Source organism: Clytia hemisphaerica, unplaced genomic scaffold, assembly GCF_902728285.1.
Source record: "Clytia hemisphaerica strain Z4C2 unplaced genomic scaffold, Clytia hemisphaerica genome assembly, whole genome shotgun sequence".
In the NCBI taxonomy this organism is placed as follows: domain Eukaryota; kingdom Metazoa; phylum Cnidaria; class Hydrozoa; order Leptothecata; family Clytiidae; genus Clytia; species Clytia hemisphaerica.
In genome coordinates, this window is record NW_027104184.1 from 1152846 (window position 1) to 1180217 (window position 27372).

Consider the following 27372-nt stretch of genomic DNA (forward strand, 5'->3'; position numbering starts at 1 on the left):
GAACAAAATCACAACAAATTTTTAAATTCAAAAAAAAATATTTTCCTCTACAAATGCAATTAAGCATAGTATGAAATCGTTTTTTGAAAATTTCAACACAAAAATTACAATAGACGCAGCTGCGCTTGTATTATCAATTTGACTCATGCACGTGCCTTCAATTATTCAACTAAAGTTATAAGAACGTTTTGTTTTGTTTTTAAAGACATATCTTGTTTGGTTGATTTTCCTATATATTAAAAGTAGTTTTGTTTTATCAACTTCACTACTATAATGTAGATCCCCACGGACAGGTCCCAAGAAAATCTTCAATTGCGGCGGGCCTATCGTCCCTCACAGGATTAAAGGGTCCTCTCAAATAAGGTCTTGGAAATGGAACTTGCATCCGTTCTGCCTTTAGATTGGCCTTTTCGTCATATGAAAACATCGACTATTCCTCTACATGAAAAAAGGGCAATCTCAATCTCAAAGATGACCACCACAGTAAAACTCTAAATTTTGTAAGGTATTAATCTTGAGATTGAACCTTTAGTCATGTGAGGGACGATATCTACACAGTACTGTAGTTCTTCGGTTTTAAATGTGTGTTTTGCTGTTAAATGGAAAGAAATTTAGTTCGAATGGTGAAAGGTCAAAAAATAAATTGAAACTGCCCTAGAACCAACAAGCCATCTTTGTACATTTTTGTTTTTGTTTTATTTCTATGTTTTGATGATTTCGCATGATTTCGACAGACAATTCGAAAAAGCGAAGCGGGCGGCAGCGGGTGTTGTGCCGCCGTGGATTATGTGGTGTGTTTGGGGCATTAAGGCTTACGACCCTGTCTCTTTAGCAGCTTTAGAAGGATTTTTAGAGTGTCTCTTATTTTGCTAGCAACTTGCGAATTGAGGTGGAGTCTGGATCCCTTCGCAACCCTTATACAATACGGCTAGTATAAGATAGCCATTCCGGGTTTCCTTGTTTTATATTTGACGCTTATAAATCTTCAATTTGACAAGCTGTTCTTGTGTAGTTGAGCTATAAAATTTATTTTTTTTTAGAGCTTCTTTAGCTTTCCAACCATATATAATATGCAGGTGTAACATTCTACACTTTTGCCTAAAAATTTGTTCCAACTAAGGCCATATTTAGAAAAATTAGATCTGCGGGACACAAAAAATTTAACAACTCATCTTTGAATTCAATTTTTGAAATAACTTTTGGCACGGAATTCCAGGCAAACTTTAAAGAGGAAGTATCGGAATTCCCATGAATTACTTAATTTTGCATTAAGTATTAGAATCCATGATTTTTTAGGTTACAGTACGGAAATTCCAAGTTAGAAGGTATTTTGTAATTTGTTACGGAAATTCAGGACTTTCTTGAAAGCAATTGGCTACCGAAATTCCATGTCGTCCATTAGAATGGCCCATTAGGAGGTGTATGACCCCTCATTTTTTTCTTTTTTGAAGCTCTACAAGATGAACTTGATTTGATTGCCACAGAATGTTCAATTTGACCCTGGAATGCTATATAAGAACCTGAAAAAAACTGACTGACCGGCCGACCCACGGCATGCCCGAACATGTTCGGGCCTCTTGATTAAACTTTTAAAAATGGCCTGCGCGTGCCTGCGCGGGCCCGCACAGTTTCGGACCATGTTCGGGCCAATTTCGAAAACTTGCTACGATCGCGCGTGTAATTTCAGACCCAATATTTATATTTTTAAATTCCTTATTTGAGCAAAACAAATTTAAAAATGTTCATCTTTTTCAATTATATTGTTCAATATAAAGTAATCATCTATTTTCCCAATTTTAGGAAATTATTAAAAAGAATGATTTGAATCTTACATAATATGGTCTTCTTTTTATTCTTTATCCCGTTCCCTTTTCTTGTGGTGTTCTTCTATTCGAAGCAGAATTTTTCTGGATCGTTTTTTGTACTGTTATACAACTTTGTGAATCAAACTTCGACGATCGAACCAATCCAACAAAATCGAACGCAATCGACCGATTGAAATTCGATTGTTGAACGCAATCGAATCTCAATCGAACGTCAAAATTCTGGGTAATATTCGATTGTTGTTCGCCTGGTTCGATCGTCGATTCCGTTCGATTGACATCGTCTTGCTTTATTCTTGCAGCTTCCCAACATCCAAACTCTCAAACATCACAAGCCGAATGAACTTACTTTCGATTTCCCGTAGAAATTATGCGATGAACAATCTGGGGTCAATGAATCGACGATCGAACGCAATCAAAAGCAATCGAACATCAATCGAACGCAATCGAACATCAATCGAATCTGAAAATTGCAGTAATATTTTCGATTCGATAGCGTTCGACAATCGAATTTCAATCGATCAATTGCGTTCGATTTGGTTCGACTGATTCGATCGTCGATTCCGTTCGATTGAGATCGTCTGGTAATGAAAATATTTAACAATGGATGATGATAAACCAGGAAAAGTAAATAAAATTAAATACATGGCCCGAACATGGTCCAAACAAAATGTTCGGGCCGATTCAATAATACTTTTTTGTGGCCCGAGCATGGTCCGAACAGGCCCGAACATGTTCGGGCCATGCCGTGGGTCGTGACCTGGCCTGGCTCTCAGCTAGCGACTCCAGAAGTCATGCAACTTTCGTTGACGTCAAACCAAATGTTTCATTTTTCCGTGAACTTTGAACCCTTGGAACTTATTTTCTATGTATGCTAAAGCGTTCCGGTTTTTACTAAATGAAAGCACATGATCTTAGCTTTCCAGCGGTATATAACACTGTGGACATGGGCTAGACGGCAAAATTGGTAAAATGCCAAACGTTTTGCAACATTTTGAAAATTGTTTGCCGACGGGAGAAAAAAAATTAGCAACTATCGAAGAACAAATGTGTCTGGAAACGGAGAAAGTATTTGGAGCTGAAACTTTGTATGTTTATCAAAAAGGGAGGATTCAAAAATCACAATCGCTAATTCTATTCTTCATTGTCATGTAGTTTTTTAACTTTTTTGCTTCTTTAGCATGGGAATGTCCCAAAAAAAAGTTTTTTATGTGCCGATGGATTTTTTCATTTGGGTTTCTCCTTTCAGAAAACTTTTCTTTACTCATAAGTTTTTGTTCCTCCATTCCAGAGGCCCCTTGAAAATGGGTCTACCAACTCCAACCTTTCCAAGCTATTTTCTTCAAAACAAAAATAAACAATGCAATGTCTTCTTTCAAAAAAATATATCTTCGTTTTTGATAAACATACTAAATATTTTACAAATATTTTTATATAATAATATTTTAACACCATCAAAGAATTCTCCCTCTAAATTTGAGGTCTCTAGCTACACTAGAAAAAGAGATATGCAAAATTTAAGAGGCATGACTGGAAAATTTCTTTTTTGCGAAGCGAATTTATGAGCGAAGCAGTTTTGCTATATTGTGCACGTACCTTTAACTTCTATCCCAAGCGAAAATTTGCCATAAAATTTGCTATATAAATCACATCTTCAAACCGATGATTTTATCAAAATGACCTTGAATGGTTTGGCTTGAAGCTACGAAAACTTTCTCGGTTTGGTAGCTAGGACTGCGAAAAATGCCGTTTTAAAATGGTGTACCCTAGCAGTGAACAGCAACAAAATTACCGGAAGCCGAAACACGGACTTATAATCTGAAGTTGATCAAATTGGCGCGCGGGCGGCACGCATCTAAGCAATCTAAGCAGTGGTTCTTCGGTTTTTAAATGTTTTTTTTGCTGTTAAATGGAAAAAATTAGTTTTGAACGGTGACAGAAAGGATCTTCATATCCCTTGCTTTTAACGCAAGTATCAAGTATCAATAAAGTCAATCATGAGGAGAGGTTTTTGCAAGTCACACGCGGCAGAGGAGTGCTCTTTTAGTGAACGAACTTACCTTGCAAAACCAAGTAGATATTCTATGATAAAGAAGTACGGACGTAATCAAATTTGTCGAATTTGTCAAGAAATAATAAACTGCCCAAGAACCAACAAGTCATCTTTGTACGTTTTTGTTTTTGTTTTATGTTTTGATGATTTCGAATAAAAATGTTCGATCGTTCGATTTTATTAAGGCACCATTTACACTAGAATAACTAGAAGGAAAAAAGAGCGATGCACAGGCGGCGCGCGGTGGGTGTTGTACACTGACCTTTATATAACCCTGGACCAACAATATCTGCCATCTTTGATTGGAGTTTTTTTAGAATTGGTACCCAAGGAGAAGCCATTGCAATGTTAAAAATTAACGTCTAACGCCGCTACATCATCAAAAGAATTTGAGGAAAAGTAGACCTAGCGCTCTCGATGCATTTACACCGCTATCGAGTAGTGCCGACATTAGGGTACCAATTTTCAAAAAACTCCGATCAAAGATTTTGCTTGGCTGGGATTGAGAAGCTTTGTCCAGGGTATATAAAGGTCAGTGGTGTTGTACCGCCGTGGATTATGTGTGTTTGGGGCATTAAGGCTCTTACGACCCTCCTGTCTCTAAAGCGGCTTTATGAGAGGGATTTTTAGAGTTCTCTTATTTTGCTAGCAACTTGCGAATTGAGGTGGAGTCTGGATCGCTTCGCAACCCTTATACAATACGGCTAGTTTTCTTTTTTGACACATTTTTCGAATTTTTCCAAGCTATTTTCCTAACCTTTTTTTTGACATTTTATTTAGTCAAATTTTTGACACTAAAATTTGAATATCTTTACAACCACTAATCCTCTGGAGGCCTATGACCCCTCATTTTCTTTCTTTTTCAAAGCTCTACAAGATAGGATAGATTTTGAAAAAAAAATTGAAACTTGAAAAATCTTCTGGAGTTGCTATCTCCTCCAGCCCCAGTCTGGCTGGCTGAATGATACCGATACTATTAAATAAAAGCTGAAAATTGTCTTAAAACATGGCTCTAAAGAAAAGAAAAAATTCTTACCAGTTGAGATAGAGTTGTCCATTTTGCGTGCACTGGAGAAGAAAAAGGCTAACCAAAAGCTGCTGAGAAGAGACACGAAGAGACCAAAAGAAAGATAATTCGCAGTTTCACTCCACTTCTCCGACTACCATTATTAATCGAACACATGAGATAGCTTAATGCTTATTTTTCTTTACGAGCTTGCCAAGCGGACACTTTTTTTGATATTATGCTCTTGATGAAAATGTCGAGGCGTGGACTAAATTTAGATCTTTAGCAACCACTTTTGTTTACGACATGAAGACAGACAGACAGGTCAAAGACAAAGAACAGGACGAGTAATCTCAGCACTGGAATTGTCACTTGCAAGGTCATTCAATCCATCAACACCTTATTTCATACTTTACTTTTTTTATAATGAAGACCCCATACAATATTGTGGCAAATGATCTGATTTGGTGAGTATTTTTTTAAACAGGTTTATAGCCACCACAAATAACAGTCTAAAATTAAAAATTGTGTAAACAACTTTTTGCACAATGAATAGTTTAGGGGTCAAAAATGGATTTAAATCTCAGACCCTAGAAATTGGCACCTGTTTGTTGTTTGTGTATTTTACATACCGTCAACTGCTCTAACTTGGGACAATTGGTCGAAACATGGGATGGGAACTGTTGACATCTGGCCTGTATTTTCACTTACTGTTTAAATCTCTGTGACAAAAAATTTGTTTTGATAACTCCACCAAACTTATCAATCATACTTATCATTCTGTCATAACATGAAATGTGTATCAAAGATTAATGCTGTGAAAGCGCTATATTGTTTGCCTGATGACTCTCAAGCAAAAAAATGCGCCGCAAAACTTTTCTAAAGAAATTCATGAAAAAATAACCCGGCGCTTTTTAATTATTATTATTATTAAAATGAATATTACAGGTTGTAGGCACTCAGTGGGCCTCTAAACTGATCTCAATTTACAAATTTTGTGTATCGAATTTCTTTGGATGGCTTTTCCATGCTTCTTTCAACTTTTCTTTGAAGCCTTTTATGGAAACAGCAGCTACCACCTCAGACGGCAATTTATTCCACGTAGGGATGGTTCTGTAGTAGAACGACTTTGTTTGCAGGCCGCGGAATCCATCACTTGCAAAGTTTGGCTGCAGTTCAACTTTGTGTTGTCGTGTGTTGTCGATTCGGACGTTAATGAAATTAACTTTCTCAAAGCTATGAGAAATTGCCTAAAATTTGAGCCATAGATGAAAAAGTTTGAGCCAAGCCAACCTTGAGAACTAATTTGATGATCAACTTCCCAAGAAAAAGATCTACAGGGGAGACGGGACCCACCTAGATCCGCACACTGCCGAATAGGCTATTTCCCGGAATTTTGCCGGACCTCAAACACTGACCCATTTACATGTGCGGAATTGTTTTTACCTTAGCGTATAAACAAGGCCTTAAAAATCAAAGCGCTTTCTCAGGAATTAAATGACAAACTTTGGTTGGTTGATTTTGGCTGCTGCACGTTTTATATTGTTTCAAACTTTCAAGTTTTAATTAATTGTCTTGCGAACTTGATTCAGGTAACTTTCATCCTTGTTGTTGCAAATACATCCTGTAGATGACTGATGTTGTTTTTTCTGAAAGCTTGATTTCCTAGTGTGACTAACTGTTAGAGCAGTTGACGGTACCAGAACAGGCTTAAAAATGAATTTTTTTTCTCCAAAGTTATGTCATGTTGGAAAGCATTTTTCATGCTCGTGTAGAAAAACATTACAACGCATATCTGAAAATGAAGCCAAAAAAAGTTATTGCGGAACGATGCTTGCAATCTTAAATCTGCTTTTTGTGTAAATGATCATGAATCAAATGTTTTATCCATCCATCTAAATTATTTTTGGCTGTGTGCATTGTTTTTGTAAGTATCCCCCTTATTAAAAATCAATTAATTCATAAATTTTTATTTCACTTTAGGAAAGATCACATTCAGAAAGAATACACAGCTGCAAACCAATGGGATGATAAATGGGGCTTCCTTTCATCGTTTATTTCAAAAGAAGTTTACAATGAGGTATATACACGTTTTTTTAAAGAACCTTAACTTGGCTCCGAGCCTGGAATTCCTTATTTTTCCAGAGAGTTTCAGCCTCAAAGCTCCCCATCAAGTTCTTTTTTACTTAGCTGCATTCAGAATGTGGATAAGCATTGACCATTTTCAGCCTTAAGTTCCTTATAATCGTGTTCTTTATAAAAAAACTGTGTCATCTTGATCATTGAATTTTTTTTATTAACTAGTTGAGAATCTCCACATTTGTTTGGAAAAGAAATTGTGAATGTCCTGCCATGGAATAAGCCATAATACAGTAGCAGATTAGTCAAAAATTAGCAATAGACTTTTTTTTTGTTTTGTTTAAGTTTCTTAACTCTTGCAATTATGTAAGCAAACGTTCGATTTGAAGATCATCTCTACAGGTTCAAAGGTTTGTTTCCATAATGGGGGGAATTACGTAACTTAACAAAACACAAAAAAAGCTCCATACTTCAAACGCATCACTTCAATATTTGTTTTTTCTATTAGAAATCTGATGATACTGATACCAAGCCATCCAAAAGTAAAAAAAAATCTTCAGAAGGATTGAAGCTTCCACCGATCCACAGTAGAAGTGTTCCTGATAAATCATCTAAACCATTTCCACGAACATCCACACAATTTATCGGCTGGAAATCACAAGATGCTGAAAATAATTTGGAAAAATATGGGCGGTATACAAAACCTACTAAAACTTTCTTGTCAGAAATGCAATGGCCTCATGAAGCAATCGTATGAATATTGGGCTTGATTTTTAATCAATTGTTTTCATTGATTTTTGCAGTTCTCTATCAACCCTCTCCGGTGCAGGACAACTTCAACGAAACTTTTGTAGGCCGTAAAAACCTTACAAGGTTGGATTGTAACACGTCGCCATGGTTAAAGCTAATTCATCAAAGTTTCTAATTGTTAACCAAAATTAATACCAAATGAGAAAGGCAACTCTCTCTCTAAGACAGTCAATTCTCTCTAATTCGAACCTCTATTATTCGAATCTTTCTGTAATTCGAACTAAAATATTAGCCCCTTCAACTGAAAAAGTGGTTTAAATTTTTTCTCTGCAATTCGAATCGTTCTCTAATTCAAAGAAAGTTTTGGTCCCTTGAAGATCGAATTAGAGAGAGTGACTGTATGAAGTATGATTTTGACATCAACTGATTTTTCTACCTTAAAATTTATCGACTCTTCTTTTTATTGTACTGACACGACAAAAATAATATTTTGGTTGCAAGCAAATAAGCACTACAAAATTGAACAATATTTTTGTTCTTAGAACAGATTTTTCGACTACACGCTTTTAAGAATAGTGTTCAAGTTTTCTTAGAAATTTTCCGAATCTGAAGGTTAGATATTCATTCTAAACATATTCTTATTTTTCATAAAAATTTTTCTTTTAATAATATCTAAGATATCAAGAGCTTTTTTGGATGCTTCAACCCTTTGGTAGGATTTGTCTGTGCATCAAGAGCCATTGAACTAGCAAAATATATCTATAACAGGCGGTTCTATTCTTAGACTTTTTTGTGCGAATTATGACTGTCTTTTGATTTTTCCCACCCTATATTCTTACTGATTCGAAAAATCTCACCCTCAAGGTGTTCTTAAGATATTCTTATCATCTAGTCGATTTTCACCCAGATATTCTTATAGGAACTATTCTCATTAAAAAACGTGTATATATCCTTTAAACCCAATCATTTTAAGGTATCAATATTCTTTAGGGTTGATTTTTATATGACAGTAATTTTTTTGAGACGTAATTTAGATTTTATTTTCATACTTAATTATGGTAATCAAGGGAGAAAGGTAATTTTGATTTTCTTGAATTTTTTTGTATTTTAATAAAATAATTTTTAAAAGAAACTGATTTTGTTTTATTTAATTTAATATTTAAATTACTGATTTTTTTACAATGAACACCACTATTCATTTTTATAATTTCAAAGATCATTATATTTTTTTGTCAAAAAATTTGTGTTTTTTCATTTCATTTACCCTTCGACCGATAAAATGCCATCACTCTGTATCTTCAAATTTTCAATTTTTCAAACCCTTTCGTCCCGTTTATTAGGCAACTGAGAGTAATTGGTTGAAAGCTAAGGGTAAGGGAATCAAAATTACTTAGGTTCCAATTTTTTTTCGGACACTTTGGTGTGATTTTCGGACAAATATGACGGTCTTTAAGATTAGAGCAATACAGATATATAACATAACAATACAGATGGTTTGTGTGGAATGTATTTGATTCTCTTTCCAAGTGTTTGATACGTGCGACACATGAATAATCTTGTCTCAGCCTTCACAGAAGACCCTTTTACTACTGCAGTGCGCTCTGAGAGAGGTGTATAATCCAAAGACTTAGTGCTAAGTAGGCTATTTTAACACATTCCCCCTGATATGTTTTGATAAGGGGATGCGTATCGTGTATAATATACCCGTCTGAGATTTACCCCAAATTTCAGCAAATTTTGGGTACCTTATTGGTCCAGCGCGCAGCAGAATGGACCTTTAAAAAGCAACTGATCGAAAAGATTTTGTTTTTGTCGGGGCCTGTGTGCGCAATGAATTAACAAGTCCAGGCTAAACCAACCGCCGATCTAGAATTTTTGCCCCGCCGCCTACCCACGCGATGTTTGACCTATGTTTTGGATTGAATTGGTAGTAGAGTCAAATTTCCCGGTTAGATTAAAGGGTTGTTTCAGGTAGGGTTAGGGCTAGGGTTGGGGATGGGAGTTAACCCCTGGTTTTAGCCCCCGGGTAGAGTTGGAGTAAATACCATGTTTATAAGCAACTTTGAACTCCTTAATTCAGTTGTGACTCGATGGCCGAGTGGTTAAGGCTCTGGCGTTCTAACTATATGTGCTTTGTATATAGTGGGTTCAAATCCCATCACCGGCAATAGTTTCGAAATTTCGGGAAATGCATCAAAAACTTTCAAAACTTAGCAATATAAAGAATACAAAGAAAGTGTCAAAGAATAGAAGCTCAGAGTGGAGGATGGGAAGGAAATTCTTTTGCGTCACTTAAGGAACCCGATACGAACGACATTCGGTTATTGCCACGTCAGCTGGACCTTCACGCCGCTCCGGCTTCTTGTTGGTATATATTTTCGCGTGCTACAAATTTTCGCGAATCGCGAAATTTTTTCGAAAAAACGTGTTTCGCGTGTATTAAATTTCGCGATTGCCGACTTCTGGAAAATTTTCACGTGTATTAAATTTCGCGATTCACTAAACTAGGTATTTTCAGAAAGTGGGAATATAAAGCAAGAAAAAGACTGATTTTGCTTGAAACACAACGTTTTTGATGTAGAAATACTAACAAAATACTAAGAAAAAAATTTTCGCGTGTATTTAATTTTGCGATTTTGTAAAATTTTGAAAAATTTAAACAGTATTAAATTTCGCGAAAATTGACCAAAAAACTCGCGAAATTAAGTACCCGCGAAAATTTGTAACACGCGAAAATATATACCAATAAGGTAAACTGTTTCAATTTTCTTAAAAAGGTTCAGAACATCCAGGTATTTAAACTTTCAATTCAAATTTAATGAAATTTAAAGATCTCTCATATGAAACTTAGAATAAATCAAGTTTCTAAAACTCGAAAACACAAAAACGGAGGTATAACTCCTGGACGAGAATTTTATACATGATCATAGTCATTATAAAAACACTGGTCTTGAACTAGAAGGCTTTTGTCTTTTTATATTGTTAAAAAATAAAGCTTACGTTCCAAAATCGATTTATTTTGCAAACTTTTTGATCATGTGATTAGAAAAAAAAACTAATCCCATAAGGAGATTTTGGTAACGTGATCAAAAAGTATGCAAATCGCAACTTGTCTTTTTGTTTCCAACAAGAGGCTACAAAAAGCAAACAAAAAAAAAAGCTAAAGCAATACTGCCAGACCCTGGTCTTATAATGACTTTGGTCAAAACATATCAGAGGGGATGTGTACAGCCTGACTGTTACCGTACTTAATCATTTAAAAAGTGGAGGGGGGGGCAACCTCGTCCCCATGACGATTTGCTTTTTATATAGGATGTAGCAAATCGATTCGAAACGACCATCAAAATTATAAAAAAGTGAGAATCAGGCCCTGGGAACGAGGTTGGAGGGGGGGGGCTAATTTCAGGTAAAGATCGAAATTGAATTTCCATTCCTTAAATCTCAAAACTCAATATAATTTGCAGCGGAAACAAAAAAGGCTGTAACTTTCGATGGCATTTGAAAAGACGATATCGGCTTCCGAATTCTTCCCGAATGATTACACATGATGCATTGCGCAAAAAAATTCACAAAGTCGATATCGTCCGTGAATTCTTTTGCGCAATGCATCATGGGTAATCATTCGGGGAGATTTCTGAAAGCCGATATCGTCTATTGAATACGAATAGCAGATTTGTGCTTGTTGAAAAGAGATTCATAAGTGGAATTTTATGAAATTGAAAAATGACATGCCACAAAAGAATCGTCTTATGTTGTCGTTAGTTTCTGTACAACTTGTATACCGTAAATCCTCGAATAAGCGCCCGGGCGCTTATTTAATTTTTCAGGCTCTAAGGGGGGCGCTTATTCAAGCGGGGCGCTTATTCGAGGATTTACGGTACCACAATAATTTAATCGACTTGCAATGGGACAGGTCATCAATGTATGAACCCAATTTCCTCCTTTCTAATGACCCCCGTCTTAGGGGTGAGGTGTAGAATCGTACCAAAACACACTTACCCTTATAAAGGTTCGGGGTACCTTAAAGGAAGAAATTTTGGCGGAAAGAAAATTTGGCGGATTTGGCGGATTTGACTGAAATCCGCCAAATTAAGTTCCCGCCAAAATTTCTTTTTTCCGCCATCCGCCAAATTAAACATTTTGAAAATATGATCTCTTTTAAGGTGTTTTTGCTATTTTTTCGCTGTTTTGACGCCATCTTAAGGTTAAATTTTTAAGCGACCGCCAAATTAAATTCCCGCCAAATTTAGTTTTTTCGTCCATCCACCAAATTAAATTCCCTCTGAAAAAACTTTTTTGGCCATCCGCCAAATTAAATTCCCGCCAAAATTTCTTCCTTTAAGGTACGTTATAAGACCAGGATAGATTTTAAAAGGGAGAGCTCATCCTCGTTTCCTGTGCATTATCAGCTTTTTGATGCTTACTGGTAGCGCTAGATAATACCACCAGGGGATTATCTTAGTATTATCTTATAATTATCAGTAACGTAAATAAAGCCTGGGATACATGGGGACGAGGTAGGATTTTTAAAAGAATATTTAATCACAAAGCCTTGGTTGATTTTGGAGTTCTTTTGTATTTCTAACCTGTAAATTTTCTGAAAAGACTTTTCAAAAGTTCTTAAGTAGGTGCAATTAGTATATGTAATCACATGATAACGAGTGCAATTAGAATATAAGAATAAGAAAAAATAACCCATCGTGCGATTACATATACTACAGTAAGCATATAATTTATGTCATCTTTCTACAAAATTTGTCTTTGCAAAGGTACTGAAAAGAAAAATCAAAATATAATAGCCGCATTCTTTTTCACCGTTCAACACAAAGATACTGAAGAATAATGGCTTTCAAAATCAGTATTGAAAATCCTCCTTGAGGAGATAAATTGACATTTTGTATACATCGTGTCAACAAAATACAAGTAGGCCAGACCTTATTTTCTTTTGAATGGCAATGGATGTCAAAATATCATAACATTGAAAATATGATATAATAAAGAATATCAAAATACACAATACAAAATACAAAATTAAAGAAAATATTAAAAAAATAACCGACGTATAATCAACTAAAATTTAGCAAGTCCAAATTTGATGTTTTAAATTGTGTCGGTAAGAAAATGCAGAATCTTCTGACTTGCATAAACCTATCAACACTTAGGGGTGCGGTCGAATTTTAAAGCCTTTGGTAATAAATCTAATCAAAGGTAATCAGGACTGATTGTGCCGTTATAACGATTTCCTGTTGGTTAAATGCGAAAACATTCAAAATATAGAGCTTTTCATAAATTACGTCACAAACAAGCCTCGTTTCGAAATTATTGCCATGGTGATCAAACCCATCGGATTTTAATAAAATCACTTTCTATTCATAAAAAAATCATTTGATGTCTCAAGGGACAAAATCACCATTGTAATTGTTTGAATACGAGGCAAGTGATGTTCGTGAAAAGGCCTATTAGGCCAACGGAAAGTCGTTATCATAAGCCCGGTGGTCCTGATAACCTATGATTCTTTTCGACCGTGAAATGACCTATTAAAGTCTATAATCCAAAAACATTTCATCGTCGTTCATTACCAAGAAAATGAATGACCAAACACGGGCTGAGTTGGATGTGCAACACCGTAAACCATCGTCGAAAAAAGATCTACTCTCTTGGTTTGTTCCTCGATGACGAATCTTAGTATGGAAGTTAAAGGAGGTTCGCAGGTTCCACTATAGCGTCTTATACTTTCCTCGTATGCCAAATATTTTCACGTTATGAATTCGAAACGAAATACTTTCAGATATTCGGGCCCAGTCTTCCGTTCCAATACGAGGCTTGCTTGTAGATTATACTTGTCTTTCATCACTTCAACGATCTCGTCTAAATAAAAATGTTATATTTTTAAAGCTTTTTCTTTCTTTTTTTTTGAGCTTGTTGAGGTTTTGAATACAGTATCAAATGGATGTAAAACAAGTGATACTTTTATGGACCTACCTGGTTATGCCATTAACAAATATAATTGATATCTATGTGAGCATGACCGTTAAACAGAACACAAATAGTGACGATCGATCAAAATTAGTCGTTTGTTTCTTATAAAAAAACGTTAAGAAACCAAAATTTCATGCTCTTGAAATAATCTTTCATATTCAAGACTTCGTGAGCAAAAAAAACATCTTTTTCATTAAAAAATTGAGTAATTTGGCTAAGAACATGGATGTATGCTTTTATTAATAGTGATTCTTATAAATAAAGATGCGTTTTTTTAGCTGAAAAATTCTTTTTTTACAAAACCTGCTTGGCATCTTTTACCTACTTTCATGTAAAAATGAAAAAAACAATGATCAATGTTATCCACCCTTTTTTAGCCATTTTTGGCCCATTTGCCAAAAACATTTTTTCGAAAATCGGGCTCCCGTCACATTTTATGGGTTTAAAGTTAGCATCTTTGCAAAAAATAATAAAGAATGAAAGAGCCAATCTCGAGCAAAGCTATACCTAAGTAATTGATAATGGCTTATAAAAAAATCTAATTTGGCCAGTTTTTCTATAAAACCCGCCAAGCAACCAAAATTTCATGTCTTACCACATAACTCCACCCTCTGAGGAAAAAAATTATCTCATAAAAAAATGACTTGACTAAGACATGATGTATGTATTAATAGTATTCTTATAGATAAACATGCGTTTTTTAGCCAAACAGATTTTTTTGCAAAAATCTGCTTGAGTCATTTTTACCTATATGGTACCCTACGGGCATACAAAAACAGAAAAAATTAATGACCCACCAATTTCACAAAGCTAAAAAACCGTTTTTAGCCGTTTTTTTGCCCAATTGGCCCAAAAAAATTTTTTTTTAAAATCGGGCTCCGTCACATTTTGGCCACTACCATTTTGCACCTTTGTACCAAAAATCAAAAGATTCCTATGATTCAATCCTGAGAAAAGTTGGTAACAGACGAACGAACGAACGAACTAACGAACCAAGGAACTTGAACGAACGGACGAACGGACTAACACAGGTTAATTTATAGGACCTCCACCGGGGTAGGTCCAAAAAACGAGGGGTTTTAGCCTATGTCGAACTTATCAGATGAAGAGATTTATAATTGTAGTTTCATTGTCTTTTAACGAGCGTTGCTCTCCTTCGCATGTTTCCGACGTACTTGCTCTATTGTCTTAAATCCGCCAGTTCAAAAGTGTCTCTGAAAATCCAGAGGGTTGCAATTGAAATTCAAAGGGTATATCTTTGAAAAACTATAATAGGAGGGTTAGAATAGGAGGGTTTCTACTTAACAAACATTTTATCCGGGGGTACGAGACGAGGTTTGCCAAAGTTTGGAAATCAACCCTTAGAGAGATTGAATTTCGAAAATGTTGTCCATTTTTTGACGTTTTTGTAACCCTTAGAGATTTTCTTTTCCCAAATTTCACTCAAAACTTTCAAACTTTAGTCCAAATTTCAAGAATTTATGACCCTTTGAGAGAATTGATTTTTGATTTTCGTAATTTTGGAACCCTTTCAGAGACTCAATTGATTTTTAATGGTTTTTGTACCCCTTTGAGGGACTTTCGAGAGTGTGAAATAGGGATCCTTATGGCTTGCACATATCCAGTACCTATTTTGCCTAAGTACCCCTCCCGGATTTTACAATATATATTGCAGGCATGGGATAACAATTAGCATAAAGTACTGTAAAATAAATTTAATTATACCTGGTTTATTTTGCTCAAGAAGCAACAGATAAAAACAGCCTTCTTCTGATAACAATTCTGGTACTATTGGCAAGAACTTGTCGATAACCTAGAAAGAAATTAACAATTCTTATATATATTTTTCTGGGTACTAAATTTGCTGAGAAACGTGTTTCGCGAGTACCACTTTTTGTAATTTTTCGCCTGTATTAAATTTCGCGATACAATAAATAGGATATTTTTAAAGAAAAGTGTTAAAACAAGAAAAGAGTGATTTAACTTGAAACATAACATACTAAGTTCCAAATATAGTATCAAAATTGTAACAAAATATCTTTGATCCCTTATTAAATTTTATTCTCTCTTCAATTTAAAAAATCGCGGTTTTCGCCTATTTTGAAAAATTTCCCACATATTTTATTTCGCGATTTTATGCTTTTAAAAATTTAAACAGTACTAAATTTCGCGAAATTTTGCTTAAAAACTCGCGAAATGAAATACACGCGAAAAATTAGTACATGGAGTGGATATTAATTTTAGCTTCGAATAGATCAACTTTATTACTTTAATGGGATAAACTTTCACGTGGATTTAAATTTCGCAGATTTCGCGGATTTGGGTGTCATCCGCGAATTTAAGGGCTCTGACCATAGTCAAAAATTGATTTTGGTATTTGAGCATAAAAGTTATGTTTCAGGTCCTGTTACACTTTTAACAAAGAGTTGCCTTTACAAATTGCTTTTTGATCAAATCCCTTAAAAATAAGTAAGAATTTAATTACAAAAATGACGTTATGAACTTTAAAAAGACGTTAATAATGTTGCATCACCCTCTTTTATAAAAAGTTTTAATCGGTAATTAACCTTTTTGTTTCGAAATTTTTTCAAACTGTCCGCAAAGAATTGAACTGTTTTAAATATTTCGGGAAAATTTTCTAAATTGATGTATCAAAAGTAATAGCTGTTTTTCTTTGAACAATTGGGATGAAAAATTGGTCAAAAAGCACTTTTTTCAAGATCTTGAGACAAGCAAGCTTTTAGAAAAACTTTCCAGAATTATATTCTTAGTTCGGTAAAAGATACACCATCTACCCAATTTTTTTCTCAAAATATTTCTTCTTCGACCAAAATAAGCTCTTCAAAGTTGAAATACTCTTCGTCGCAAAAGTTCTCATTTTATTCTTCGTCAAATTTTTTCTTTGCGATTCTTAAATTTTGAGACTGAAGGAAAGTTGGCTTAACAGAAAATGTATAACATGTCAAAGTTTTGTTAGCTACATCAGGCAGAAATTTATATTTTGTACATGAAAAATATCAAAATTCACTATGGTCAGAGCCCTTAATTCCAAATGGAAAATTGGAAAGCCTTATCCGCAAAATATTTCTAAACAAAACTCAAATAATGTCAAATAAATACTTTTTGAATGTTTACTGGCATCAAAGAGGCGCTAATAATGTGTATTTCAACAACCAACATGCACGGTTTGATGGTAAAAGGCATAAAGTCGTGAAAATATTGTCACCCAATAGTGCAAGCCGAGAAATTTAATACCCGCGAAAATTAATCCCATTAAAGTAATTTAATGGAAGGATTTTAGCATGAGCGCTCCTGTGTTTTCGATATCGTCGTCGAAAAGAATTTTCCATGTATTTTCGTTACCAGTCTCCACAAAAGCTATTGGTAAAAGGAAGTGTGTGAAATATTTTATAAATTTATTCTTCACCTCTCTGCCATCGACACCACCAGCCCAAGAAGCTAACAAATCCTTGCTGCCTACCTAATTAAAAAAAACAACAAAAACAATGAGTTTATAGCTATATATATTCACGTTTGGTGTGCACTCTTTCTTTTCGTGTCATAAAAAAGAGTACACACTCATCGTTAAATTAATTGCAATAAAAATGTAAGGGTAGCAGGAGAGAACATTCATATCTAATGACTTGAAATGGAAGAAGGAAAATTTCGAACAAACGCATTATTCACGCACGATTCATACAATAGACGATATCGGCTTTCCAAATTCTCCTCGAATGATTACCCATGATGCATTGCGCAAAAGAATTCACGGAAGATATTGACTATCCGTGAATTTTTTGCGCAATGCATCATGGGTAATCATTCGGGGAGAATTCGGAAAGCCGATATCGTCTATTAAAGAATTATTTTTATTGTCTGGACTAGAAATAATGATTCGAAAGCGAAGAAACGACCTGCCTTCACTGAGACTTCTAATGGTTTATATGATTGAGTGATTGGGGCTTTTTTGTAGTCTTTTGTAGTCCCTTAAAATTGACAATAAATTAGACCAAAGTAGGATACACGTTTTTTTATGAGAGCATCCAAATTTTTGAAGCCTTCGGATGTTCCTAACTTTCTGAGTTTCAAACCTAGAATTGTTCTCATTTTCACCATCTTGTGAGCATTTTTGTCCATTTCCCATATAAATCAGGTGAGCATTGAAGCCTTATGTCCTTATATAGTTTTATTCTTATAAAATGTGTACCTCAGACGAAGGGGTGACAACGTAGGGTGGATTGAATATCAAAACATCAATATTCTTGCGCATTCTCTTGCAAAAACTACCAACCTGAATATTTAAAGATTACTTCATTTTTATTTGACAAGTTTGTATACATAGTCAAACGTGTGCAACGCACTGGTCTCAACTTCAGTGGCTTAAAATTTTATAGACCCTATTGTACCAAAGCAAACAAAACAAACTAGTGCCTGATGCTTATCCCCTAAAATTCAAAACTCCCCAGATATTCACTCCAGGAACAAGTGCGCCAAACTTCAGCCAAATCCGACCTTTTTTGAAATCTCCAGGCTGCCCCAAAAGTTTTGCTCTTGTTTTGGCGAAGGACTCGTCCCCAGGCCAAAAAAATCAAGATTTCAAAAAATGAAAAAAAACAAATCTTACCATTTTTTAAGTCTCCAGGGTGCCCCAAAGTTATAGCCTCGTTTTGGCTAAAAACTATTACCAGGCCCCAAAAACCAATATCAGACAGAAAGACACGCAAGTCCGCACACAATTTGTAGGAGTAAAATTTCACTTACTAAATAATCAGTAGTCACCTCAACGGTAACCTTGTTTTCAAGTGACGTCTTTCGTGTACAGTATGATGCATGGAAATTGATGTCACTAGCACTAATAATAAAAAATCAATTATTCAAAATAGTCACCTGAAGGGAATTCCAGTCAATCTATCAAGACAAAATCTAACCAAAATTCTCAATCACCCAACTAAAATTTCGAAAAAAAGGTATTAGATGAATATTTGACTTCGTGACACAGATATTGTATGTTAATTGATTTGTCCAAAAACGAATCAGTGATCATGTGTATTTTAAGGATAAACTGCTTTCTTATAATTTTCAGGTTCAACTTATAAGCCCTCTCTGAAAATTGATTGGGCTTGAACTAACTTTTAAGACTCAAAAGATAAGAAAATAAACTTACAAACAACAAATTCCGGGAGTGATATGTTTTGCAAGAAATGTAATCACAATACCAGATCCTGGACCAAGCTCCAAAGCAATACAAGGTCTATCAATAAACAAGATAAACGGTAGTTAGCTAATTTACCTTCAACAATCAATTCAAATTCATATAAACAAAAAGGAAAAGTTACAACGTAGCTTCAAAATCACCATGTGCGTGAAACTTTAATAAATGACAATTAAGTATCCTCTTGGAATCCCTGTTTTAAATTTTATTTCTTTGTGTAGTGGTCAGAGGGGAAAATTTATCTTTTTCAATCAGTGATTCCGACTTTCCTATTTTTCCTAGCTCTGAAAAGGGTGTGGGAATTAGATGAGGGATGTCGACATTAGACCAACTTATGGTATAGGACTTTTTGGATTTTGAACACCACTCAGTACTGTAAACATGATTTTTTAGTCTTTTTGGAAAGGCAACAAGCGCAAATCATTAATTAAATCATTAATAGAAGCAATTTTACCGACATAGAGGAAAATTTTGGCTTTTTTTTAAAAAAATTGCCGCACCTGGTGCGTTGTGTCTGTGTTTGTTTACAAGCCTAGGGGTATATCAATAATATGTTCCGTTCGGGTCACAAAACATCCCCAAATCCAGTCGATCTGTTGGTAGCAAATATTGTCGGATGTTTTAAATTTAGTAAATCCGAAAGAATCTAGTTGACAAAAAACAGAATCGCTTGCCACCCTGTTCAAATTTACTAAAATAGATCCAGTGAAATGACGTGTTGACCTTAAAACTGGTGAAGCAAATGGTGATGTAGAAAAGGGCTTAGCTATGGAAAAAATTTTCTGACATTATTGCGACTGGGCTGACTTGGGATTTATGTTTCGAAAGTGAGTTGGTCAGGCCGAACAGAACATATTATTGATGGTTGCCTAAAAGCAAAAAGGCCAACCTCGTCCCTGTGTATTTTTTGGTTGGCAAACGATATCATCCACCAGGATGCATTCTATTTTATTAGGGGGGGGATGTTAGGACTAATTTTTAAGCCCATTTGTCAAAAGTTGCCTTTGGGTATAAAAAGAAGAAAAATTCATGTAAAAACCCTTTGGCACTTTTTTCAAGGTTGCCACGGGTAGGGTGCCACCGCCGCTCCGCCAGCAAAATCGCAATTTCAAATATTTTTAAAACATAGTGAAGTGACCCCTCATTTGAAAGGTATTTTCATGCTGATTAAGAAAATCAATATTGTAAGGGTGAAAAACACTCTAACAAGAAGTAACTTAAGAAAAACGATCAAAAAATTGCGTTTTTAGCAAAATCCTCAAAATTTTGCCAACTGTCGGAAATTACGTTTTGTGACAGTGTTATTCAACCTCATTATATAGACTTTCTTAATCAGCATGAAAATACCTTTCAAATGAGGGGTCACTTCACTATTATTGAAAATTTTTGAAATTTCGATTTTGCTGGCGGAGCGACGGTGGCACCCTGCCTGTGGCAACCTTGAAAAGGGTACCACAGGGAATTAACATGATTTTTTCTTCTTTTTATACCCAAAGGCAACTTTTGACAAATGGACTAAGAATTTATGCCATTTTTGCAAAATAGCATCCCCCCTACTTTTATTTCCCCCTATTTTCTACTTTTCTATCTTCTATCCTGATTGTCTGACTTTCTCAAGTGTTTCCTGGTGTTTCTAACTGTTTTTCTAAGTATTTTTCTGAAATTTGCCCGTACCGGTGAAATGGGCTCCTGGCTAGAACGACCAAATCTGAGCAGTCTCAGGGTACGAATGCCCCTAGGAAGGCCTTCGGCCTCATATTGTGACTCTCCAGCTCCAACCTTTTAACCCTAACTGATAATGAACCTCCGTCTAGGTCTGCAGATTGAAAAATTTCATTTTGCATTCTGGTGGATGATATCATCTGCCAACCATATTTTTTAGGCTTTAGCAGAGACTACCCTGATTTCCCCCTTTTAAAAGAAGAGTCGTTAAAAAATCTGACGTGATAAAGTTAAACACTGAAGTGCAACCGCTTCAAAATAGAAGAACAAATGAAATATTACGTTTTGTCAGGGTATGCCAGGGTACCGTGAGTGGTCCTAAATCCGACAGCCCTGCCTAAATCCAATGGGGTCTTTCAAAGATACAAACTAAAATAAAAACAAACCTTTCGCTGTGACGCAATGAAGATACCAAAGTGTCAACTAAACTGAGAGATTTGATACACTGAACCAATTAAACCAAATAACAATAATTGCTTCTCATACAAAACATAATTTCTTATTACAAAATCTGTTATTTCTCTTACAAAGAATCGCTCGCTCACTCGCTGGCTGAAAGTGAAAGTGAAAGTAGTGAAACTGAAACTGAAACTGTCAGTCACCAAACGCAGGCGCAAACGCCTATTCCCGTTCTTCTATATCTCAGCCTTGAATAATCGCTTGTGGTAAAAAAAAGATTGAAGAAAAAAAAAACTTCAAAAAGCTCTTATTAAGTGATGCTATCATAGCTTATCTAAACCTTACACAGAGAGCGGAGGTAATATATGCTAGTCTACTTGTTTGATTGACCTTCATTATAATAGAAAGAGAATTAAAAAAAGAAATTTGAAGAATTGAAAAATTTGACACCCAGTGGGATCGAACTCGGAAGCCCATGCTTGTGAGATAGACGCTCTAACCGATTGAGCTAACCAAGCTTGAAGACTTGGAGGGAAAGCGCGAACTTACGAGAAAGAAAAAGGAAAGAAAGAAACGAGAAGAAAATTAGTTCCCGCTTTGATGTTATTATCGAAACAAAAGGATCAGTCACGCCGACATTCCTTTCCACACGTCAGCAATCTAGTTTTTATAAATATAAAAACTAGATTGTAAGGTTGATTCTAAAAAAGAATAGCCGTTTTCTTAGACCACTACGTTTTAGGTAAAGCTCAATTATCAATACAATGCTTTTTCGCACAGGAAGTCAAACGTTTTGAGCATAGACCTTTTCGCCTTTCCGTCTGCCATCTTGAATTGTATGCAAAAATACAGGAACGAAAATGCCGTGGTTGGATTTAGTTGGAAAATATGCAAAACATATGCAAGTTTACACAAAGATTAAAAAGACAACAAAGCATCTTATACTTTTGGTTGTCTTCGAGCTTCATGCTCTGGCAAGAAACTTTCTGCTTCACACCAAAATGCTGCATCCATCAAACCTGTAAAGGAAGGATGTCGGCAACTAAACATTTTTCATGTCAAGAATGGAGTTAGAGTCGGCTCTCCTGCACCCTGTGTAACCATGGATCTGTGGCTCGTCTGGGATCGAACTGAGGTGTCTGTCTAGAGAGTTTTTGAACTTTTCGATTGTAACATTCTTCATATCTCTAATACTCTTGGGCATTGAATTGAATAACTTAGCACCTTGCACAACAAGCGTGGTATCATGTAGTTTTGAACTATGGGTGCGAACACACATCCTTCCCAATCTTGGGAGTTCCTTGAATTGAAATTTATTGTTGATGTTTGGAACCAGATTTTCAGCTATTTTCCATGTACACAGGATCCGATATCTCTCCCTTCTTCTTTGAAGTGAGAAATGATTTTTGGATTTCTTCTAATCTTTGGGTAGAACTGACAGCACTTGGACTCCATAGGACTGAGCAATATTCAATGACTGGAATAACCAATGATTTGTAAAGAGTAATCATTAGTTGGGGTAAACGCGAAGAGAAAGTCCGCAGAATCCAGGAAATCACGTTTTTTGCTTTCTCAATGACTGAATTTATTTGATGTGTAAAGACAGCATCATCTGACATTAGTACTCCCAGGTCCTTCACAAATTTCTTCCTTTCGATATTTTCTCCTGAAGGGGATTTGTAGTGAGTTTGGTTTTTTATTTCTTCATCTGGACCATAGCGTAGAAGTTCAAACTTTGTGTCATTTAGTTTCATGTTGTTTTCTTCAGTCCAGTCATAGACTTTTTCTAGTTCTTTTTGAAGAATTTCAACATCCTTTGTGTTTTTGATTGATTTGGTGGCACGTGTATCATCGGCAAATGATTTCAATATACAGTACAGTACTTTTTCATCAATGTCACCAATCAATATTAGAAATATAAGAGGTCCCAATACACTGCCTTGAGGGACTCCTGAAATTACTTTCTGGGCTTTGGACTTGACACCATTTACTATTACTGTTTGATATCTTTCAGTAAGGAAATGATTCAATCATCTGTGGATTGGTCCGGATATACCCAATTGCTTTAATTTCCCAAGTACAACTGCATGATCGACTTTGTCGAAAGCCTTTGAGAAATCAAGGTAAACAACATCTGCATTCAAACCCTCATCTAATATGTCAAGAATGAGGTCGTGTTGCTCGAGAAGCTGACTAAGGCAGGATCTCCCACTTCTGAAACCATGTTGGTTTGGATTGAAAAGGTCATTGTTGTTCATGTGATTTACAATATGATTTCTCAATATTTTCTCGAAAATTTTTATCACATGCGAGGTGAGTGCAACAGGTCTGTAGTTGGCAGCCAGAGATCTGCTTCCTCCTTTGTGAATTGGTGTTATGGTGCATTTTTTCAGTTCAGTTGGAACAAGACCTATTTCTAGGCTTTTCTTCCAGAGTAAAACACAGTGGAACGGATAACTCATCTTTGCATTTTTTGAGAAACATAGCTGGAAATCCATCAGGTCCTGCAGAAGATGATGGAGACAGCTCATTTATTGCTTTAACAATGGAGTCTTCTGTTATGTTAATCTCATCAATCTTGACGTTTGTTTTGTCTTGGTTAGGTTGTGGTTGCTTTGGTTTACTGAACACTTTAGCATATTGGTCGGCTAAGAGATCAGCCATTTCTTTGCTTCTTTGTGTAAGTTCTTCATTGCAATTCAATAGGGGTCCGATATTAGACCAAATTTTCGATTTCTTTTTTGCATAGGTAAAGAAATATTTTGAATTCTTTTTAATTGAGTCAATCACTTTGCTTTCCACGTGACGCTTTGACTCATTAAAAGATTTTTGAAGTTTTTTCTCAATTTGTAAAAGTTCATCTTTTATCTTGTCTTGTGTGAAAAAGTTTTTTTGTAATTTTTCTTCTTCTTTTTGTAAGAGAGTGATGGTATCTCTCAGCTTTTGATTTCGTTTTTGATGTGGTCTTGGCCTTCACGGGAACTCTGCTTTCGCATATTCTGTAGCATATGTTGTTGAAGGTTTCCAAAATAACATCTGGGTCTTCAGTATCGAACTCACTTGGCCAGTTGACATATTTGAGATCATCTTTAATAGTTTCCCAATCAATGTCATCAGCAAAATAATTCAGTGTGTTGAATTTTGTGCGTGGCTCTTGTTTTATCATCGTCCAGAAAGGAGTTTTGAACTTTCAGAGTTGTTGATACTAGTACAATTTCGTGATGTGATGTGCTTTGCAATACAGGTACTGTTGTGTAGCTGTGTATTATTTGTTCGTTGTTAGTGAAAACAAGGTCTAATGTATATCCGTCCTTGTGTGTTGGCAAATCGATATATTGTGACATGAAGAATTCGTTGCAAAACTGATTCAAAGAGTTTAGAATAAGACGGTCATTGATAGTACATCCTGATTTTGGAAGGCCCTCAGGCCAAGTTGCTTTTGGAAGGTTGAAATCACCTCCAAAAATGATATTTGGTACGGTTTCTAACTTTGAAAGTGCATTTTTTACACCATTGATAGGAATGATAAAATCATTTGCGGTTGAAGGATTACCATTTGCTTTGTCGTCAGGTTGTCGGTAGACTACCAGGATAGCCAGATTTTCGATGCTTGAGTATAGGCAAAGAAGTTGTACACTGGGCGAGGAGTGAGAATAGATTTTTTCGCATGAAGCTGCAATATCATCCCTGACATAAAAACAAACTCCACCAGTAAATCTGCCTCTAGATTTCTTCTTTCTTGTTGAATCACATCGGAAGGGAGTGAAACCTTCTACTTTAAGTTCTGCGTCTTTATGGTTATATAACCAAGTTTCTGACAATCCAACAAAAAGTTGGTTTTCATTACAAACATTATCTTTAATAAAGGGAACTTTGCTGGGTACTGTTTGTGGACAAAGCCCTTGTATGTTAAAAAATGCAAAGCTATTCACTACTGGAATGTTTGCATTGGGTTGAATAAATAAATATTATAATCATTAGAACAATAAAAGTTGCAATTTCTTAACCCAAAAGGAAATATTTACAGAACAACAAAAGCCTTTTAGGAATTTGTTCTTAAAGACATTGCATATTCTGTTTTCATGCCATTAAGAAATTCCACGAAGACGGAGTACACACATCAAACTTTCTAAACACGCAAACTGAAAGCAGTAATTATGACGTCACACTTTATCAATGTTTTGATTTGATCATTTGGCGGCTCTATTCCCAGGAGAATAATTTGCCGTCAGCCGAATAAGGATTATTTTTTACCTTCGCGGGTGATTTTTCAGTTTGAGTTTCTGTCTAATGTTATGGTCTTTTGAAGTGCTTGTCACTTGTTCTAAGAGATGAGTGAATATAATTTGTTTTTAGTTTTCAAGAGAAGCAAATTTAATCTTTTTTCTACAAGATTACACTTTAATATAATGCCAATTATGCATGTAAGTTTTTATTTAATACTTTCTTTTTGCATATGTTTTGCATACTTTCTAAGGGAATTTCACCACGGCAATTCGGCCACCATAATTTTTGCATACAATTCAATATGGCGGATGGAAAGGCGAAAAGGTCTATTGAGCTGAGGGATGCTGGCCATTGGCATTGCCTATTATAAATGTCATCACAGATGTTACTCAAGGTAATCTTCACAAGCCAAAATCCATGTTCAACAGATTTTGAAAACGAAAGTGTAAAGAATAAACTTTTGTGAAAATAATAAAATTTTTACCTTTTATTTTGGATTAACAATCTATCTCTTTCAAGAGAGTCGATCAACAGAAACGTATCTTCAGCTGGTTCATAAACTTTTTCCAAATCTTCTTGAGTCAAACTTTTGAATGCTGGGGTTGGTAAGTTTGACATTACATTAAAAAACCTCAGACAATCAGATCTGATCAAAATTATCGTTTGGTCTTCCTTTGCGTTCAAAATATAAAATTTAAAAAACACTTTCGATTTCACAGCTACCATGTTTGTTTTTAGTGAAGTGTATTCTCCAGACCAATAATATCAAAATTATTTTGCTCAATACTATATTTATTTTGTGTAACAATTAACATAAATTAAATTGTATTTAAAACAGAAGTTTTAAATACTGAAAACTATAATTTAGGTAATTTTTTCCTCTAAAAACTTTAAATCTAGTTAGATATTTGGTCTTTTTTTCCAAGTTGCCCACAGAAGCGCGCGAAAAATAAAAAATCTAAAAAGTGTTCCGAGCCACGTGCGTTTTGATTTTCTTCGATTCTTCGTAAAATGGCCGTAAAATGGTAATCAATCAATCTTTTTCTGTTCTGGTTAACTTGATTTTTCACTTTTATTTAAGGCCTACTGGTAATTATGATGTCCAACAGCTCAAAATATGTCGTACGTGTTATTTGACTGTTCGGATATTCGGGATATTCAAGCAATATTTCGAAAAATGATAGAGCTCTTCAGAATTAAATTACCTATCAGCTGCGAAACAACATATTATAAAAATTTGGAGCTGATATCCGGTGTCCAGAAAATAAGCTATTTCACTTTCTACAACTCCCACCGTAATATTTGGCACAGTAAGGGAATTCCCTCAAATTTGAAAACCGCAAGTGATTTTTAAGTGCTTTAAAGTACGGTTGGAAAGTAGAGTTTTAACTGTGAGTTTAGGACCTTAGGATCTCAGGAACCATGAACATATAAACGACTGGACATCCATCTCCTTTGTATTTTTGAAGATAACACTGCTAGCTTCGTTGCCGCCTCGTTAAAATCATCAAATGAAACAATAAATTTTGATGGTATATCTCTTGGGAAAGCCTTGCTAACAACGTCAAAACTTCGACAAAAGTCTCTGTTGTTCTACCCCGGGGGGGGGGTACTAGGTTTGCGAGGTGACGGGTATGTCCGAGCCGAAAATCGAAAATCGACCCTTTGAGAGACAAAATTTTGGTGATTTTGGGACCCTTTGAGAGACTTTTTCTTAAATTTTGGTCCATTTTTTCCAAATTTTGGTTTGATTTTCACCAAATTTTGGTCAAAATTCTTGGAAATCGTGACCCTTTGAGAGAGAAATTTTTGATTTTTGTGATTTTGGGACCCTTTCAGAGACTAACTTTTGAATTTGTACCCCTTTGAGAGACTTTTGAGGAATGAGAAAAGGTACCCTTATGGCTCGCACATACCCGGCACCCATTTTGCCTAAGTAACCCCCCCGGGTGTTCTACTCTTCTCAAGTCTTTTATCTATATCATAACAAAGATAACAGAGGCAAAATCATCGTCAGCTTGTCAAAACTCCGACTAATATTTCTAAATTTTGACTTAAAAGTGTCTAATAATTTTAGAGAGTGTCACATTCTAATTTCGATATTCTTATAACACAGGCTCTC

At 35.3% G+C, this 27372-nt stretch overlaps 3 protein-coding genes across 5 annotated transcripts in view; 1 reads left to right on the forward strand and 2 right to left on the reverse strand.

The window, feature by feature from the left end:
* LOC136814825 (uncharacterized) overlaps nucleotides 1–5063 on the reverse strand; it is a 33345-nt gene extending 28282 nt beyond the window's left edge. Inside the window, exon 1 of one of the 3 annotated variants that reach the window (XM_067071253.1) lies at nucleotides 4913–5063. In XM_067071253.1, the coding sequence (XP_066927354.1) occupies nucleotides 4913–4934 (22 nt within the window). In that variant the 5' untranslated portion in view covers nucleotides 4935–5063. Of the gene's footprint in view, nucleotides 1–2172; nucleotides 2239–4912 lie in introns of those variants that run through there. The other 2 variants (XM_067071252.1, XM_067071254.1) reach the window with 2 other exon arrangements.
* Nucleotides 5064–5198: 135 nt separating this feature from the next.
* LOC136814826 (ciliary microtubule inner protein 1-like) lies at nucleotides 5199–8920 on the forward strand. The gene is made up of 3 exons (XM_067071255.1): nucleotides 5199–5349; nucleotides 6866–6962; nucleotides 7470–8920. Exons 1-3 carry the CDS (start codon nucleotides 5309–5311, stop codon nucleotides 7716–7718), a joined length of 387 nt encoding a protein of 128 aa, XP_066927356.1. The 5' UTR covers nucleotides 5199–5308; the 3' UTR covers nucleotides 7719–8920.
* A 3776-nt stretch (nucleotides 8921–12696) lies between these two features.
* On the reverse strand, nucleotides 12697–25950 carry LOC136814765 (methyltransferase N6AMT1-like). Its single transcript, XM_067071187.1, has 7 exons — nucleotides 25735–25950; nucleotides 18855–18941; nucleotides 18425–18542; nucleotides 17898–17981; nucleotides 17118–17171; nucleotides 15416–15503; nucleotides 12697–13579 (listed from the first exon to the last, which is right to left on the reverse strand). Exons 1-7 carry the CDS (start codon nucleotides 25866–25868, stop codon nucleotides 13467–13469), a joined length of 678 nt encoding a protein of 225 aa, XP_066927288.1. The 5' UTR covers nucleotides 25869–25950; the 3' UTR covers nucleotides 12697–13466.
* Between the last annotated feature and the right edge of the window lie 1422 nt (nucleotides 25951–27372).

Bases quoted from the DNA above. Each gene is read 5' to 3' on its own strand.
- LOC136814826 (XM_067071255.1), top strand. From the start codon at position 5,309: ATGAAGACCCCATACAATATTGTGGCAAATGATCTGATTTG. The intron at 5,350-6,865 runs GTGAGTATTTTT...ATTTCACTTTAG, and splicing joins GTGGCAAATGATCTGATTTG to GAAAGATCACATTCAGAAAG. The intron at 6,963-7,469 runs GTATATACACGT...TTTTTCTATTAG, and splicing joins CAAAAGAAGTTTACAATGAG to AAATCTGATGATACTGATAC.
- LOC136814765 (XM_067071187.1), bottom strand. From the start codon at position 25,868: ATGTCAAACTTACCAACCCCAGCATTCAAAAGTTTGACTCAAGAAGAT. The intron at 18,942-25,734 runs GTAAAAATTTTA...GTTTATTGATAG, and splicing joins TTGTTAATCCAAAATAAAAG to ACCTTGTATTGCTTTGGAGC. The intron at 13,580-15,415 runs GTATAATTAAAT...ATTTTTATTTAG, and splicing joins TCTTGAGCAAAATAAACCAG to ACGAGATCGTTGAAGTGATG.